At 43.0% G+C, this 18,447-nt stretch overlaps 2 protein-coding genes across 2 annotated transcripts; both read left to right on the top strand.

Annotated features, from left to right (window-relative positions):
- Positions 1-6,957: 6,957 nt before the first annotated feature.
- LOC131916682 (olfactory receptor 1361-like) lies at positions 6,958-9,137 on the top strand. Its single transcript, XM_059270122.1, has one exon. The coding sequence runs from the start codon at positions 8,072-8,074 to the stop codon at positions 9,017-9,019; it is 948 nt and encodes a 315-aa protein (XP_059126105.1). The 5' UTR covers positions 6,958-8,071; the 3' UTR covers positions 9,020-9,137.
- Positions 9,138-13,690: 4,553 nt separating this feature from the next.
- On the top strand, positions 13,691-16,562 carry LOC131916680 (olfactory receptor 1361-like). Its single transcript, XM_059270120.1, has one exon. The coding sequence runs from the start codon at positions 15,414-15,416 to the stop codon at positions 16,362-16,364; it is 951 nt and encodes a 316-aa protein (XP_059126103.1). The 5' UTR covers positions 13,691-15,413; the 3' UTR covers positions 16,365-16,562.
- The last annotated feature ends 1,885 nt before the right edge of the window (positions 16,563-18,447 follow it).

The raw sequence follows: 18,447 nt of genomic DNA, 5'->3' as shown, positions 1-18,447 counted from the left end.
CCCACTTACTAATTGTTGCTCTCAGTGTCTGTACTACTGGTGTTATATTTAGGAAGTGATCTCCTGTGCCAATGCGTTCAAGATTACATCCTACTTTCTCTTCTGTCAAGTTCAGTGTAACTGGATTTATGTTGAGGTCTTTGATCCACTTGGACTTGAGTTTTGTGCATGGTGACAGATATGGATCTCTTTGTAATATTTTACATATTGACATCCAGTTATGCCAGCACATTTGTTGAAGATACTTTCTTTTTTCCATTGTATAGTTTTGGAAAATTGTATAGTTTGTGAAAAATCAGGTGTTCATATGTGTGTGGATTAATGTCAGGGTCTTCAATTCAATTCCATTGGTCCATATGTCGGTTTTTATGCCAGTACCAAGCTGTTTTTATTACTATAGCTCTATAGTAGAGCTTGAGGTCAGGGATGGTGATGCCTCCAGACATTGCTTTATTGTGCAGGATTCTTTTAGCCATCCTGGGTTTTTTTTGTTTTTCCATATGAAGTTGAGTATTTTTCTTTACAAGTCTGTGAAGAACTGTGTTGGGATTTTGATGGGGATTTCATTGAATCTGTAGATTGCTTTTGGTAAGATTGCCATTTTTACTATGTTAATCCTACCTATCCATGAGCATGGGAGATCTTTCCATTTTCTGATATTTTCTTCAATTTCTTTCTTTAGAGACTTAAAGTTCTTATTATACAGGTCCTTCACTTGTTTAGTTAGTTAACCCAAGGTATTTTATGTTATTTGTGGCTATTGTAAAGGGTGATGTTTCTCTGATTTCTTTCTCATCCCTTTTATCATTTGTGTATAGGAGGGCTACTGACTTTTTTGAGTTGATCATGTATCCTGCCACTTTACTAAGGAATTTATCAGCTGTAGGAGTTCCCTGGTAGAATTATTGGGGTCACTTATGTATACTATCATATCGTCTGCAAATAGTGCAAGTTTGACTTCTTCCTTTCCAATTTGTATCCCCTTGATCTCCTTATGTTGTCTTATTGCTCTAGCTAGAACTTCAAGTACTATGTTGAATAAATATGGGGAGAGTGGACAGCCATATCTTGTTCCTGATTTTAGTGGAATCGCTTTGAGTTTCTCTCCATTTAATTTGATGGTGACTGTTGGCTTGCTGTAAACTGCCTTTATTATGTTTAGGTATAATCCTTGTATTTCTGATCTCCCTAAGACCTTTATCATGAAGGGGTGTTGGATTTTGTCAAAGGCTTTTTCAGCATCTAATGAAATGATGATGTGGTTTTTTTTCTTTCAGTTTGTTTATATGATGTATTACATTGACAGATTTTCATATGTTGATCCATCCTTGCATCCCTGGAATGAAACCTACTTGGTCATGGTGAATAATTTTTTTGATGTGTTCTTGGAGTCTGTTTGCCAATATTTTGTTAAGTATTTTTGCATCAATGTTCATGAGAGAGGTTGGTCTGTAATTCTCTTTCTTTGTTGCATCTTTGTGTGGTTTGGGTACCAGGGTAACTGTAGCCTCATAAAAAGAGAGTTTGATAATGTTCCTTCTGTTTCTATTGTGTGGAACAATTTGAAGAGTATTGGAATTAGCTCTGCTTTGAAAATCTGGTAGAATTCTGCACTGAAACCATCTGGTCCTGTTTTTGTTGTTGTTGTTGTTTGGGAGACTTTTAATGATTGTTTCTATTTCCTTAGGGCTTATTGGTCTATTTAAATAGTTTATCTGGTCTTGATTTTACTTTGGTATGTGGTACCTATCCAGAAAATTGTCCATTTCTTTCACATTTTCCAATTTTGTGGAGTACATGTTTTTGAAGTATGACCTGATGATTCTCTGGATTTCTTCGTTGTCTGTTGTTATGTCTCCCTTTTCATTTCTGATTTTGTTAATTTGGATGCTCTCTCTCTCTGCCTTTTGGTTAATTTGGATAAGGGCTTGTCTATCTTGTTGATTTTCTCAAAGAACCAACTCTTTGTTTCATTAATTCTTTGTATTGTTCTCTTTGTTTCTATTTTATTGATTTCAGCTCTCAATTTGATTATTTCCTGGCGTCTATTCTTCCTGGGTGAGTTTGTTTCTTCTTGTTCTAGAGCTTTCAGGTGTGCTGTTAAGTCACTAGTGTGAGATTTCTCCAACTTCTTTATGTGGGCATTTAGTGCTATGAATTTTCCTCTTAGCACTGCTTTCATAGTGTCCCATAAGTTTGGGTATGTGGTATATTCATTTTCATTGATCTCAAGGAAGTCTTTAATTTCTTTTTTTATTTCTTCCTTAACCCACTGGTGATTCAGTTGAGCATTATTCAGTTTCCATGAGATTGTAGGCTTTCTGTAGTTTTTGTTGTGTTGAAATCTAACTTTAAACCATGGTGGTCTGATAGAACACAGGAGGTTATTCCAATTGTTTTATATCTGTTGAGATTTGCTTTGTGGCCAAGTATGTGGTCGATTTTAGAGAAGGTTCCATGGGGTCCTGAGAAGAAGGTATATTCTTTTTTTGTTAGGATGCAATGTTCTGTAGATATCGAGTAAGTCCATTTGAGTCATAACATCAATTAAGTCCTTTATTTCTCTGTTAAGTTTCAATTTGGCAGATCTGTCCAGTGGTGAGAGTGGGGTGTTGAAGTCTCCCACTATTAATGTGTGGGGGTTTATATGTGATTTAAGCTTTAGTATTGTTTATTTTACATATGTGTGTGCCCTTGTGTTTGGGGAACAAATGTTCAGAATTGAAACTTCATCTTGGTGGATCTTTCCTATATATTACATAGTATGTAATGCCCTTCTTGCTCTCTTTTGATTGATTTTAGTTTGAAGTCTATTTTGCTGGATATTAGGATGGCTACACCCACCTCCTTCTTAAGACCATTTGATTGGAAAGACTTTTCCCAGCCTTATATTCTTAGGTAGTGTCTATCTTTGAATTTGAGGTGTGTTTCTTGTATGCAGCAGAAAGATGGGTCCTGCTTTCCTATCCATTCTGTTAGCCTGTGTCTTTTTATAGGTGAATTAAGTCCATTGATATTAAGGGATATTAATGACCAGTGATTGTTCATTCCTGTTATTTTTTGGTGGTAGTGTGTGTGGATGCTTCTCTTCTTTGGGGTTTACTGCTGTGGTGTTATCTATTGCCTGTGTTTTTGTGGGCGTATCTGACTTCCTTAGGTTGGAATTTTCCTTCTAGTGCTTGCTGTAGGGCTGGGTTTGTGGATAAGTATTGTTTAAATCTGGTTTTGTCTTGGAATGTCTTGTTCACTCCGTCTATGATGATTGAAAGTTTTGCTGAGTATATTAGTCTAGGCTGGCATCCATGGTCTCTTAGTGTCTGCATTACATCTGTCCAGATCCTTCTGGCTTTCAAAGTTTCCATTGAGAAATTAGGTGTTATTCTGATGGGTTTGCCTTTATAAGTCAGTTAGCCTTTTTCCTTTGCTGCTCTTAATATTCTTTCTTTATTCTGTACATTTAGTTGTTTAATTATTATGTGGCGAAGGGACTTTTTTTGGGGGGTCTAGTCTGTTTGGTGTTCTATAGGCTTCTTGTATCTTCATAAGCATTTCCTTCTTTAAGTTGGGAAAGTTTTCTTCTATGATCTTGTTGAATATATTTTCTGTGCCTTTGAGTTGGTATTCTTCTCCTTCCTCTATCCCTATTATTCGTAAGTCTTTTCATGGTGTTCCAGATTTCTTGGCCATTTTGAATTATAATTTTTTTGGCATTGGTATTTTCTTTGAGTGATGAATCCATTTCCTCTACTGTATCCTCTACACCAGAGATCCTCTCTTCCATCTTTTGTATTCTGTTGGTTATGCTTGCATCTGTGTTTCCTATTGGTTTGCTCAGATTTTCTATTTTTAGCATTCCCTCTGTTTGTGTCTTCTTCATTGTTTCTATTTCCCTTTTCAGGTCTTGGACTGTTTCCCTCACCTGTTTCATTGCTTTTTTATGTTTTCTTTAAGGGATTTATTGTTTTCTTCTGCTTTATTTGTCTTTTCCTCTAGTTTTTTTATAGAGTTCTTCCCATTTTTTTGTTTGACTTTTCATTTTCTTTATTGATTTCCTCCACTTTTTGTTTATCTTTTCCTCAATTTCATTTTTGATTTTTTCTTTAAAGGCCTCTAGCATCTTCATGATGCTATTCTTAAGTTGCTTTCTTCTGCTTCTTCCACTTTGTGATGTTCAGGTCTTGCTGTTGGAGGAAGGTTAGGTTCTGATGATGCTGTATTGCTCTTTATGTTGTTGTATGTACTTCTGCCTTGACGTCTGCCCTTCTCGTGGATTCATTCTTGGTCTTATCAGGGTTCTTGGTCCAGTTAGAGCTGACAGATTCGGCTTTCAGGAAGCCTCTCTTGGTCCAATGAGAGGTGTCAGATTCTACTTCCCAGAAAGCCACTCTTGGTCTAATCAGGGATGGCAGATTCCCTGTCTTCTAAGTTTACTCTTGGTCCAATGACGGCTCTTTGTCCAATGAGAGCTCTCTCTCTGGGCCGGATGGGAGCATTCTGGGCTAGATGGGAGCTCTCTGGGCCTGATGAGAGCTCTCTGGGCCAGATGGAGCTGTCTGGGCCAGATGGGAGCTCTGGGCTAGATGGGAGCTGGGGGCTGGTGTCCAGTTCTCAGGAAGTGTCAGGGGTCTCAGGTAGATGGGTGTGGGGGCAGGGTGTGTAGATTGCAGGATCTGCTGGGTGGTCTTGGAGAAGAGGAACCTTCCCAGTGGGAGCCCTGCCCGCTGGCCGGCAACAGGGGCCGAGTTGGGCGGGTCTTCCCAGGGAACAGCTGGGGCCCAGGGATGGGACCTAGGGGCAGGCCTCCTTGGGTATGACCCCAGACACTCACCTCTGGTCTGGATGGGAGCTCTCTATATCATCATCTTCTTCTTCTTCTTCTTCTTCTTCTTCTTCTTCTTCTTCTTCTTCTTCTTCTTCTTCTTCTTCTTCTTTTTCTTCTTCTCTTTTTTTTTTTTCCGAGACAGGGTTTCTCGGTGTAGTTTTGCGCCTTTCCTGGAACTCACTTGGTAGTCCAGGCTGGCCTCGGACTCACAGAGATCCGCCTGGCTCTGCCTCCCAAGTGCTGGGATTAAAGGCGTGTGCCACCACGGCCCGGCTTATATCATCTTCTTAAAGTCATTTTTATGATTGATTTCTTCTGCTTCTTCTGCGTTGGTGTGTTCCGGTCTTGCAGGTGTAGAATTGCTAGGTTCTGATGGTGTCATAAAAGTCTTTATGTTGTTGCCTGTATTTTTGCACTGGCATCTACTCATCTCTTCCTCTGCTCCACACAGGTGGTGTCTGTGTTTGAGATTGCCTCTCTTATTCCAGTAGATAGTCTTGGTCCACTGGGAGTTCTTGGTGGAATCGGTGTTGTTGGGCTCTGTTTCTCCAGGAGCAGCTTAGTCCAATCAGTGTTAGTGGGTTCTGTCTCGGGGAGCAGTTGTTCCCAACCGGTGCTGGGTGGGCTTATGGCTCTGGTGGTTGTTGATGTCCCATGGGATAATTTTCTTGGCAAGGGGGTAGGGAAAGAGGCCACTTTATGGTCTCTGGGGCTCCAATGGCTGTTCCCAGTTGGTGCAGGGTGGGCTTATGAGTCCAGTGGTTGTTGGGTTTGTAGGGGCTGGGTTTTTTTGGTGAGAGAGCAGGAAAAGGTAGCTGCCTGGTCCCTGGGGCTCCGATAGGTAGGGCCTAGGGGTTAGAGACCTGGTCTACTGGTCCAGAGATGGGGCCTTACCTGTTCCCAGTCAGTGTAGGGTAGGCTTATGATTCTGGTGATCTAGTTCGGTGGCTGGACGGCTCTTTCTCTTACGTTCTCGGGTCGTGCTTTGCTTGCTCACCAACTCCTCAGCTGATCTTGTTTCCTCAGACTGCAGGCTGCAGGCTTCTGAAACCTCTCCTGAAAGGATCTCAGCTGAACAGTTGATCAGTAGGGCAATCTCCCCAACACCTCCAAGTTGTTGGACTTCCTAGGATCAGAGGATGGGCCCTGGGTCGGCCTAGGACAGAATGTTGGGGTCCATTCTGGTCACATCCCACGGAGTCAGCTCCTTCCTCCAGTGCTCTTCTTTTTACTTTTTAGCCTTAATTGTAACGTTTTAGATTCCTCAGCCTTCAAAGAGCCATTTTCTTTACTTTTTAAAATAATTATTGTATATGTGTCTGTTTTCCTAGATATACATGCATGTGCACCACAGGCATTCCAAGGAGATTAGGAGAGGGTGTCAGGTCTCAGATTACCTGAAACTGGAGTTATGGATGGTTGAGAAACACCATGTGGGTGCTGGGAAGTCCTCCAAACCACCAAGGCATCTCGCTAGCATCCAATGTTTCTTTTTCTCTACTCCGTTTTTGTTCTTATGAGACAGGGTCTTGGTAGAATAGATCAGGCTAGCCCAGATCATGGCAGCAATTTTCTCACTTCAGACTTCAGTGTGTCTGAAAAAGAAGAGTAAGCTACCAAATGCTATCAGTTTCTAATCTGCTTTCCAGGCTGAGCTAAGAAAGACATTGATTTTACTGTTGAACATTGAATGGGAATGAAAGCCTCATCGATCTGGTCATTAGAAGTACCCAAAATCCTAAACTCAATATCCAGTAGGACTTCCTCCAGCTTTCTTCCATGCCTCTGTTTACATTTTTTTTCTGTCATTCTAGACTTCTGCTTGTTCATCTGTGAATCAAGCAGGAGAAAGCTGTAAGCTTCTAGGTGTTCATGGATGTTGCAAGTCACATTGAGGATGGTCTACCCATTCTCTGTCCTCTGATTCCCAGATAAATGTATTAGGGTACATAATATATTGGGGTACAAATATATCACCACATGGACCCAGCCATGACAAGTCACACTGAGGATGGCCTACCTGTTCTCTGTCCTCATGCTAGATTTCTAAGCCCTAGCATGAATCCTGTCTAGGGAAGGTGTGGGGAAGACAAATGAAGCTGGTGAAGAATCTGTAGATTTTCAGAAATGGACGACTCACTGCGGGCTGGGAAGACATCTCAAAGAAAGCCTACTCTGAGCATGGATGACCTTTAGTCAAGGCTGACTACAAATTCTTCCATCTTGCTCTTCCCTCATTTACTTTACACCAAATGTTTTATAGGATCAACCCTGACCCTGGAATGCCAGTCACTCCCTTCTGTTCTTCCAGGGCTTCCTAGCAGCCAATGTTCTGTCAACCCTATGCAGTAAGAGGACAGAGTGCAACACCAACGGTCTCTACGTCAAGAGGAAGAAGAATCTGGACCAAATCTTCAACTCTACCAGCTTAGATAACTAAGTTGATGAAGCTCTCAGGGAGTTTTCTCTGGGACTTGTCTTTTTCCTGATTGCTTCATCCCCAAGTTCTGACTGAGAGCTTAGATGACTTACTCCATCAGTTTGGGTCAACAGGGACCAGGAGCTAGGTGACACAACAACTTTCTGCTGGTCTTTAATGAGATGCTTAGGGAGTCTATACCCAGTGGGACTGGATGCTGCAGGAAATACCTGTCTAATTCTCCCAAACCTCCTTCCTACACACAGGGCTAAGACAGTGATCATCCACTCTTCACTTTCTCAGAACCTTCCTATATTTCTGAGACTTTCCAATCCTTTGAAAAAGCAACACTATTGCTCAGCAACTCCAAAGTGAAAACTATAGAGCTTGCCTGTCCAGGTATTTTCAGTCGAGATGAAAATGTTTCTTTTACAGTAAGTCCTGCTCACTCTCACATAGAGGAGCAGCAGCAGGAGTCACAGGCCTATCAGTTGGAGCTTGAGGTCACTACAATAACTGGCAGCTTTTACTTTGTTCAAGCTGATAAGGGGTGGGAGAGAGACTGGGAATGTTACCAGAGGTCCACATGATTGCAGGGAAGGCTGGTGTATGTGAATGCTTTTGTGTTATATTCAATACAACTATAAGGGTGAACCTGGGAAACCAGCACCACGTAAAACTGGGATTTGTAAATTGAGTATGTGGAAACAATGAGTGGATCTCAATTCAGAAACTTTAATGCAGGCTTAATAGACACGTGGTTGTAACATCCTAACCTGAAGACTGTGTTCTGACCTCTGTCTCCATTCTCTGTAGCTGGGCTCAGACTCATGAGAGGCACCAACCAGTCCAGCGTCTCCGAGTTTCTCCTCCTGGGACTCTCCAGGCAGCCCCAGCAGCAGCAGATCCTCTTCCTGCTCTTCCTCATCATGTACCTGGCCACTGTCCTGGGAAACCTGCTCATCATCCTGGCCATCGGCACAGACTCTCATCTGCACACCCCCATGTACTTCTTCCTCAGCAACCTGTCCTTTGTGGATGTCTGCTTCTCCTCCACCACTGTCCCCAAGGTGCTGGCCAACCACATACTCGGGAGTCAGGCCATTTCCTTCTCTGGGTGTCTCACGCAGATTTATTTTCTCTGTGTGTTTGCTGTCATGGACAATTTCCTGCTGGCTGTCATGGCCTATGACCGGTATGTGGCCATATGCCACCCCTTACACTACACAACAAAGATGACTCATCAGCTCTGTGCCCTCCTTGTGGTCGGGTCATCGGCGGTAGCCAGCATGAATGCTCTGTTGCACACTCTGCTCATGGCTAGACTCTCATTCTGTGCAGACAACGTCATCCCCCACTTCTTCTGTGACATCACTCCCCTCCTGAAACTCTCTTGCTCAGACACACACCTCAATGAGCTGATGATTCTTTTTGTTGCAGGGCTGTTAATGATAGCTCCGTTTGTTTGCATCCTCGTGTCTTATGTCCTTATTACTTGTGCTGTCCTGAGAGTCTCATCCACAAGGGGAAGATGGAAAGCCTTCTCCACCTGCAGCTCCCACCTGGCTGTGGTCGGCCTCTTCTATGGCACCATCATATCCCTGTATTTCAACCCCTCCTCCTCCTCCTCTCACTCAGCTGGGAGTGACATGGCAGCTGCCATGATGTACACAGTGGTGACCCCCATGCTGAACCCTTTCATCTACAGCCTGAGGAACAAGGACATGAAAGGAGCTTTAAGGAAAGTGCTTACCATGAAATTCTCATCTACTCAGTAAGGCTAAAAAAGATCATATAAAGAAGTAATTTCCAAGAAAACCATATTTGTTCTACTGTGTGAAACTTAACTTTTGTTTTGTTAGGAAAGCATCTACTATCTTTCTTGGAAGAATAAAATCCGAGTTGTAGACTACATAGGAAAAGGTAGAAAGTGGCTTGGGATGCAGCTCAGTTGTAGTGTCTTTATCTGGCATGTAAGAGGCCCAAGTTTGATTCCCTGTCATGTCAAAATAAATATAAAATTTCTTAAATGTTTAAAATGTGTGTGTGTGTGTGTGTGTGTGTGTGTCACATGTTTATGGGTTCCAAAGAGACAGAAGAAGTTTACAAGTGTATTTGAATCACCCAACATGGTTCCTGGAAACCAAATTTGGAACCTCTAGAAGAGCAGCAAGTGACAGCTGAGCTATGTCTCTTGCCCAATAAAAATGCTCCAATCAAATCACTTCATTCCAGTCATGAGTGCCCTCCTGACAAAGGGCACCACAAACATGCTTACACTTTATTCTTGATTAAAAGAGGAGAGAATGCACACACTTGGGGAACAGTGAAGTGTCTCAGTTGGAAGCTGCTAAAAAGAAATTATGATAAGCTGAGTTTGCTTTTGGGTGATGTTGGAAAAGAATTGGGGACTGACTGTGGCTTCAGATGGGATGCTGTTATTCAGGATGCTTGTGAGTGGCTCTCTTAGCATATTTCATCTAGAAGAAAGGAATAGATAAAGCTTGAGCTCTGGCCAAGAAGCACTGGCCACTCATGTCAATCATCTTGGAGCACTGGGTATGGTCATGTTGTGGTTAGGACTATATACAGTGTTTTTTTTTTTTTTTTTTTTTTGAGACAGGGTTTCTCTGTGTAGCTTTGCGCCTTTCCTTGAACTTACTTTGTAGACCAGGCTGGCCTCGAACTCACATAGATCCACCTGCCTCTGCCTTCTGAGTGCTGGGATTAAAGACGTGCAATACTACAACTGGTACAGAACAATATTCTTTATGTTCTCAGTGGTTCCTCCAGAATAACCTTTTGTGGTGTTACAATCATAGAGACTTTACTTGCTACAGCTGTCCTATGAAATTCATTACTTTCATTGGGAAAACTCCAAACTGTGCCCACCCAGCTCCTGGGTGACAGCACTAAGCTTTCTTTCTCACAACAGTCTTTGATGTGAGCACATCTCACAGGAAGACCCGACCCAGCAAGGTGATTACAGCTATTCATACTGTTTCTTCCTGGGTAAGGATTGGCATGTAACTGTCTTTAAAGAACTGGTCTGTTTCACCTATGTTTACAATTTGTGAGCAGGTATGTTCATAGAACTCCTTTATCACTCTTTTAAAATTTGAGATTTATATTTAAGTACATGGTGTTTGGCCCGTATGTAGGTCTGTGTATTTTGTGTGTGCAGTTCCTGGAGACCAGACGAGGGCACTGGGTGCTCTGGAACTGGAGTTACAGGGGTTAGCTGATATGTGGGGACCGGGTACCAAACTGGTTTCCCTGAAATACCAGCCATTCTTTTAACCACAGAGCCATTTCCCCAGCTCCCTTTCATCATTCTCTTAATGTAGAGAGGGCTAGTAATCTTCCTCAGTGATTTCTGATACCTGTGTTTCAGGTTCATGTGTTACAAGTCTGGGTGCTATTGGGAAGTGATGGGACCTTTGGGGGTAAGGCTCAGTGCAAAGAAGCCAGGTCATAAACAGATGCTTAGGGGACATAGGACTACTTTTTTTTCAAGACAGAGTTTCTCTGTGTATCTTTGGAGTCTGTCCTGTAACTTGCTCTGTAGACCAGGCTGGCATCAAACTCACAGAGATCCTCCTGCCTCTGCCTCTGGAGTGCTGGGATTAGAGGCGTGCACCACCAAGCCTGGCTTCTTTCCTCTTTCTTCCCCAGAGTCCTTAGTGTGTGTTTTTGCTGCACTAATGCTGTCTACCTTTGACCCTGTGTTCACTTTTCCCTCATTCTTTCTCTTCTGCTCTTCAACTTCCACACTCTGTATATGAATAATTACAAGTTTGCCAGCTATTTCTTTATCTGATTCAAACTTGCTAAGCCCATTTGGTGGATGGTTTATTTCAACTGTTTACTTCCCAATTCCAGAATTTCTGTTTGGCATTTCCCCATGTTTTTGTCTCCTTCATCCCTGTTTGAGCTGGCACTGTCATCATACTTTCATTTATCTCTTCAGTCGTGCAGGTCAACATTTTTACCATGGCTACTTCGAAGTATTTTGTTAAAGATGGCTCTGATCTTTTTTCTTGCTGTTTGGTGACAGAGTCATACTTTTCTGTTCCTTTGCATATCTTTCAGTTTGTTGTTGGAAACTGGATATATCTGAAATGCATAGTTGCATATCCAGGTTCTGGTTCCTCCTGGTCTAGTGTTTGTTCTTGTTATTGCTATTTCCTTATTATTGGCTGAGTTCTTTTATGCAGTCCATCCCTCTAATACTGTGAATCCTCTGATGAGGCACCTCATGAAATACAGCTCTGAGTCTGCCTGTCAGCATCCTAGGATGGCTCAAAGTCATTAATACTCTCTTCCACTTTGTCAACCACTCTAGTGTTTTAAACCAGACTGACTTACTATATTGAGAGAAATAAATCCCACTACAGCATCCAACCTAGAGAGATGGCTCAGAGGTAGGAGCAGCCACTGCTCTTTCAGAGGACCAGAGTTTGATTTCCAGCACCTACATAGTGACTTACAACCGTCATTAACTCCGTTTCCAAGAGACCTGACATCCTTTTCTGACCTCCATGGGCACTAGGCATGCCTGTGAGATATATATTATATATATATATATATATATATATATATATATATATATATGTATGTATATGTGTGTGTGTGTGTGTGTGTGTGTGTGTGTGTGTGTGTAAGCAAAGCACTCATGAAGGGGTCTCTACGACCACCAATGCTAGCACAGTAATGATCCTCAGGAGAGAAGAAGGTAGTTCAGTTCAACATGACTCAGTGGCCAGTGTTGGTTCAAACTTCCAGACTCTGACACCGAGTAGTTTATTTTAGGCACATTTAAGCACAGCACATTTTGGTAAAACCTTTTCTGGGGATAATTAACTCAATTCCATGTGCACAACAAAGCTTAAGACATGATTACATCGAAACTCACTGTAAAGTACAAGTGACGTCTTCCATAAAGATGGGTCCATAGATTAACTGAGGTCACAGATCAAGGTGAACAAGCTCATGATAGGGGCCTGGGGGAGTACAGTGCTGTAGACTGACTGAGACAAGTTCAAGATGAGGGGCTGGGGAACCCAGTGTGGCCCGGCCACTCGGATAGCTAAGAGGACACCAGGCTATTCACCATGTCTGCTCCTAGCTTCCTGGGTGGAAAACAGGTTATATACCTCTCTCCCTTTGAAGAGACAACCCTGTGTGTTTAACATTCCTGACTGCCTAGTGCTTATCTCTGAGCACAAGGACCTCCTCCACTATCTTAAAAGGGAGTAGTTTCTGAGGTCATTGTTAGTATGTGGGAAACCTCTCCCAGATGGTTTTGTTGTTGTTGTTGTTGTTTTGAGGAGTTATATAAGCCAGGCTGACCTTCCTCACTCTCCCTGAGGAGACTTAGACATGTACAGGCAGGTATTGTACCACTCCAGTCAGCCCCTTAAATGATTTTTGAGCAGGTCATGATGCTACCTTTCATTACATCCTCTGCAGTTGCAGTTCTGGTATTTTTATTTTCTTTAAACTTTACTAATCACTGAATAAAACTGTACTGGTATGTGTGTGTGTGTGTGTGTGTGTGTGTGTGTGTGTGTGTGTGTACAGATATGTGTGCACATCATGTAGAAGTCAGAGGATGATGCCAGGTGTCTTCTGCAATCCCTCTCCACATTCTGTATTGAGGCAGGCTCTCTCACTGACCCCAGAGCTTGCTGACTCAGCTAGTTTACCTAGCCGGCTTCCCCTGGGGATCTCATCCCTGCCTCTTGCACTAGATCACAGGCTGGCTGCCACACTCATTTGGTTTAGATGTGGGTGCTGGGAATCTGAACTGTGGTCTTTAAGTCTATAAACAAGCACTTTACCTACTGAGCCATCTTCCAAGCTTACAAAAGTAATGGTTTTTGTGTGTTGAGACAGGGTCTCACTGTGCAGTCTAGATTGGCTTCAAACACACAGGAATCTACTTGCTTCTGTTTCCAGTGCTGGGATTAAAGGCATGTGCCACCATGGCCAGCAAAAGTGCTGATATTTAACTAACATCTCTATTGTAGAGAATTTCAAACATATGTAAGAGCAGATAGCATAGATGTTCAAAGCACATAGATACAAGAATTAACTAAGAGACAACAACATTTCATCTATGCCCTTGAACACTGCTCTTCTATTTTATCTTATTGTATTTGTGTGTGAGAGAGACATGCCTATGTAGCCCAGACTACGATTATCATTTTCTTTATTTTTAAAATAATTATTGTATATGTGTTTGTTTTCCTGGATATACATGCTTGTGCATCACAGGCATTCCAAGGAGATTAGGAGAGGGTGTCAGGTCTCAGATTACCTGAAACTGGAGTTATGGATGGTTGAGAAACACCATGTGGGTGCTGGGAAGTCCTCCAAACCACCAAGTCATCTCTCTAGTGTGCAATGTTTCTTTTTCTCTACTCCATTTTTGTTTTTATGAGACAGGGTCTTGGTAGAATAGATCAGGCTAGCCCAGATCATGGCAGCAATTTTCTCACTTCAGACTTCAGTGTGTCTGAATAAGAAGAGTAAGCTACCAAATGCTATCAGTTTCTAATCTGCTTTCCAGGCTGAGCTAAGAAAGACATTGATTTTACTGTTGAACATTGAATGGGAATGAAAGCCTCATCGATCTGGTCATTAGAAGTACCCAGAATCCTAAACTCAATATCCAGTAGGACTTCCTTCAGCTTCCTTCCATGCCTCTGTTTACATTTTTTTCTGTCATCTCTAGACTTCTGCTTGTTCATCTGTGAATCAAGCAGGGGAAAGCTGTAAGCTTCTAGGTGTTCATGGACGTTGCAAGTCACATTGAGGATGGTCTACCCATTCTCTGTCCTCTGATTCCCAGATAAATGTATTAGGGTACATAATATATTGGGATACAAATATATCACCACATGGACCCAGCCATGACAAGTCACACTGAGGATGGCCTACCTGTTCTCTGTCCTCATGCTAGATTTCTAAGTCCTAGCATGAATCCTGTCTAGGGAAGGCATGCGGAATACAAATGAAGCTGGTGAAGAATCTATAGATTTTCAGAAATGGACGACTCACTGCGGGCTGGGAAGACATCTCAAAGAAAGCCTACTCTGAGCATGGATGACCTTTAGTCAAGGCTGACTACAAATTCTTCCATCTTGCTCTTCCCTCATTTACTTTACACCAAATGTTTTATAGGATCAACCCTGACCCTGGAATGCCAGTCACTCCCTTCTGTTCTTCCAGGGCTTCCTAGCAGCAAATGTTCTGTCAACCTATGCGGTAAGAGGGCAGAGTGCAACACCAACGGTTTCCACGTCAAGAGGAAGAAGAATCTGGACCAAATCTTCAATTCTACCAGCTTAGATAACTAAGTTGATGAAGCTCTCAGGGAGTTTTCTCTGGGACTTGTCTCCTTCCTGATTGCTTCATCCCCAAGTTCTGACTGAGAGCTTAGATGACTTACTCCATCAGTTTGGGTCAACAGGGACCAGGAGCTAGGTGACACAACAACTTTCTGCTGGTCTTTAATGAGATGCTTAGGGAGTCTATACCCAGTGGGACTGGATGCTGCAGGAAATACCTGTCTAATTCTCCCAAACCTCCTTCCTACACTCAGGGCTAAGACAGTGATCATCCACTCTTCACTTTCTCAGAACCTTCCTATATTTCTGAGACTTTCCAATCCTTTGAAAAAGCAACACTATTGCTCAGCAACTCCAAAGTGAAAACAATAGAGCTTGCCTGTCCAGGTATTTTCAGTCGAGATGAAAATGTTTCTTTTACAGTAAGTCCTGCTCACTCTCACATAGAGGAGCAGCAGCAGGAGTCACAGGCCCATCAGTTGGAGCTTGAGGTCACTACAATAACTGGCAGCTTTTACTTTGTTCAAGCTGATAAGGGGTGGGAGAGAGACTGGGAATGTTACCAGAGGTCCACATGATTGCAGGGAAGGCTGGTGTATGTGAATGCTTTTGTGTTATATTCAATACAACTATAAGGGTGAACCTGGGAAACCAGCACCACGTAAAACTGGGATTTGTAAATTGAGTATGTGGAAACAATGAGTGGATCTCAATTCAGAAACTTTAACGCAGGCTTAATAGACATGTGGTTGTAACATCCTAACCTGAAGACTGTGTTCTGACCTCTGTCTCCATTCTCTGTAGCTGGGCTCAGACCATGAGAGGCAGCAACCAGTCGAGCGTCTCCGAGTTCCTCCTCCTGGGACTCTCCAGGCAGCCCCAGCAGCAGCAGCAGCTCCTCTTCCTGCTCTTCCTCATCATGTACCTGGCCACTGTCCTGGGAAACCTGCTCATCATCCTGGCCATCAGCACAGACTCCCACCTGCACACCCCCATGTACTTCTTCCTCAGCAACCTGTCCTTTGTGGATGTCTGCTTCTCCTCCACCATTGTCCCCAAGGTGCTGGCCATTCACATATTTGACAGTCAGGCCATATCCTTCTCTGGGTGTCTCACACAGCTGTATTTTCTCTGTGTGCTTGCTGTCATGGACAATTTCCTGCTGGCTGTGATGGCCTATGACCGGTATGTGGCCATATGCCACCCCTTACACTACACAACAAAGATGACCCATCAGCTCTGTGCCCTCCTTGTGGTCGGGTCATGGGTGGTAGCCAGCTTGAATGCTCTGTTGCACACTCTGCTCATGGCTAGACTCTCATTCTGTGCAGACAACATCATCCCCCATTTCTTCTGTGACACGCCTCCCCTCCTGAAACTCTCTTGCTCAGACACACACCTCAATGAGCTGATGATTCTCTTTGTCGGAGGGCTGTTATTGATTTCTCCATTTGTTTGTATCCTCGTGTCTTATGTCCTTATTACTTGTGCTGTCCTGAGAGTCTTATCCCCAAGGGGAAGATGGAAAGCCTTCTCCACCTGCAGCTCCCACCTGGCTGTGGTCGGCCTCTTCTATGGCACCATCATATCCCTGTATTTCAACCCCTCCTCCTCCTCCTCTCACTCAGCTGGGAGTGACATGGCAGCTGCCATGATGTACACAGTGGTGACCCCCATGCTGAACCCTTTCATCTACAGCCTGAGGAACAAGGACATGAAAGGAGCTTTAAGGAAAGTGCTTACCATGAAATTCTCATCTACTCAGTAAGGCTAAAAAAGATCATATAAAGAAGTAATTTCCTAGAAAACCATATTTGTTCTACTGTGTGAAACTTAACTTTTGTTTTGTTAGGAAAGCATCTACTATCTTTCTTGGGAGAATAAAATCCGAGTTGTAGACTACATAGGAAAAGGTAGAAAGTGGCTTGGGATGCAGCTCAGTTGTAGTGTCTTTATCTGGCATGTAAGAGGCCCAAGTTTGATTCCCTGTCATGTCAAAATAAATATAAAATTTCTTAAATGTTTAAAATGTGTGTGTGTGTGTGTGTGTGTGTGTGCCACATATGTATGTGTTCCAAAGAGACAGAAGAGTGTTACAAGTGTATTTGAGTCACCCAACATGGTTCCTGGAAACCAAATTTGGAACCTCTAGAAGAGCAGCAAGTGACAGCTGAGCTCTGTCTCCTGCCCAATAAAAATGCTCCAATCAAATCACTTCATTCCAGTCATGAGTGCCCTCCTGACAAAGGGCACCACAAACATGCTTACACTTTATTCTTGATTAAAAGAGGAGAGAATGCACACACTTGGGGAACAGTGAAGTGTCTCAGTTGGAAGCTGCTAAAAAGAAATTATGATAAGCTGAGTTTGCTTTTGGGTGATGTTGGAAAAGAATTGGGGACTGACTGTGGTTTCAGATGGGATGCTGTTATTCAGGATGCTTGTGAGTGGCTCTCTTAGCGTATTTCATCTAGAAGAAAGGAATAGATAAAGCTTGAGCTCTGGTCAAGAAGCACTGGACATTCATTTCAATCATCTTGGAGCACTGGGTATGGTCATTTTGTGGTTAGGACTATATATATTTTGTTTTTTTGAGACAGGGTTTCTCTGTGTAGCCCTGGCTATCCTTGAACTTACTTTGTAGACCAGGCTGGCTGTGAACTCACATAGATCCACCTGCCTCTGCCTTCTGAGTGCTGGGATTAAAGACGTGCAATACTACAACTGGTACAGAACAATATTCTTTATGTTCTCAGTGGTTCCTCCAGAATAACCTTTTGTGGTGTTACAATCATAGAGACCTTACTTGATACAACTGTCCTATGAAATTCATTACTTTCATTGGGAAAACTCCAAACTGTGCCCACCCAGCTCCTGGGTGACAGCACTAAGCTTTCTTTCTCACAACAGTCTTTGATGTGAGCACATCTCACAGGAAGACCCGACCCAGCAAGGTGATTACAGCTATTCATACTGTTTCTTCCTGGGTAAGGATTGGCATGTAACTGTCTTTAAAGAACTGGTCTGTTTCACCTATGGTTTACAATTTGTGAGCAGGTATGTTCATAGAACTCCTTTATCACTCTTTTAAAATTTGAGATTTATATTTAAGTACATGGTGTTTGGCCCGTATGTAGGTCTGTGTATTTTGTGTGTGCAGTTCCTGGAGACCAGACGAGGGCACTGGGTGCTCTGGAACTGGAGTTACAGGGGTTAGCTGATATGTGGGGACCGGGTACCAAACTTGGTCCTCTGAAATAGCAGCCATTCTTTTAACCACAGAGCCATCTCCCCAGCTCCCTTTCATCATTCTCTTAATGTAGAGTGGGCTAGTAATGCTTCCTCAGTGATTTCTGATACCTGTGTTTCAGGTTTTTGTGTTACAAGTCTGGGTGCTATTGGGAAGTGATGGGACCTTTGGGGGTAAGGCTCAGTGCAAAGAAGCCAGGTCATAAACAGATGCTTAGGGGACATAGGACTTTTATTTATTTATTTATTTATTTTACAAGATAGAGTTTCTCTGTGTATCTTTGCAGCCTGTCCTAGGACTCGATCCGTAGACCAGGCTAGCCTCAAACTCACTGAGAACTGCCTGCCTCTGCCTCCCAAGAGCGGGGATTAAAGGTCTGCACTGACACCGCCCGGTCACATTAGTACTTCTAACATCTCCTGTGTCCGCCTTTGCTGGCAGGACCTCATCAGGTAAACAGACCCCCTTGAGCCCACACTCCCTTCTTGGTATAGGGAGCTTCCACAGATCCACAACAAGAGGTCAACAAGTATGGACGGATAGCTCAGAGATGGAGTCAAAATAAACCTTCCCTTTCAGTTTTCTCAGGCCTCGTTACCGA

The sequence above is a fragment of the Peromyscus eremicus genome, chromosome 8a (genome assembly GCF_949786415.1).
Source record: "Peromyscus eremicus chromosome 8a, PerEre_H2_v1, whole genome shotgun sequence".
In the NCBI taxonomy this organism is placed as follows: Eukaryota; Metazoa; Chordata; class Mammalia; order Rodentia; family Cricetidae; genus Peromyscus; species Peromyscus eremicus.
The sequence above is the reverse complement of the archived record's forward strand: the minus strand, read 5'-3'. Positions and strand labels throughout refer to the sequence as shown.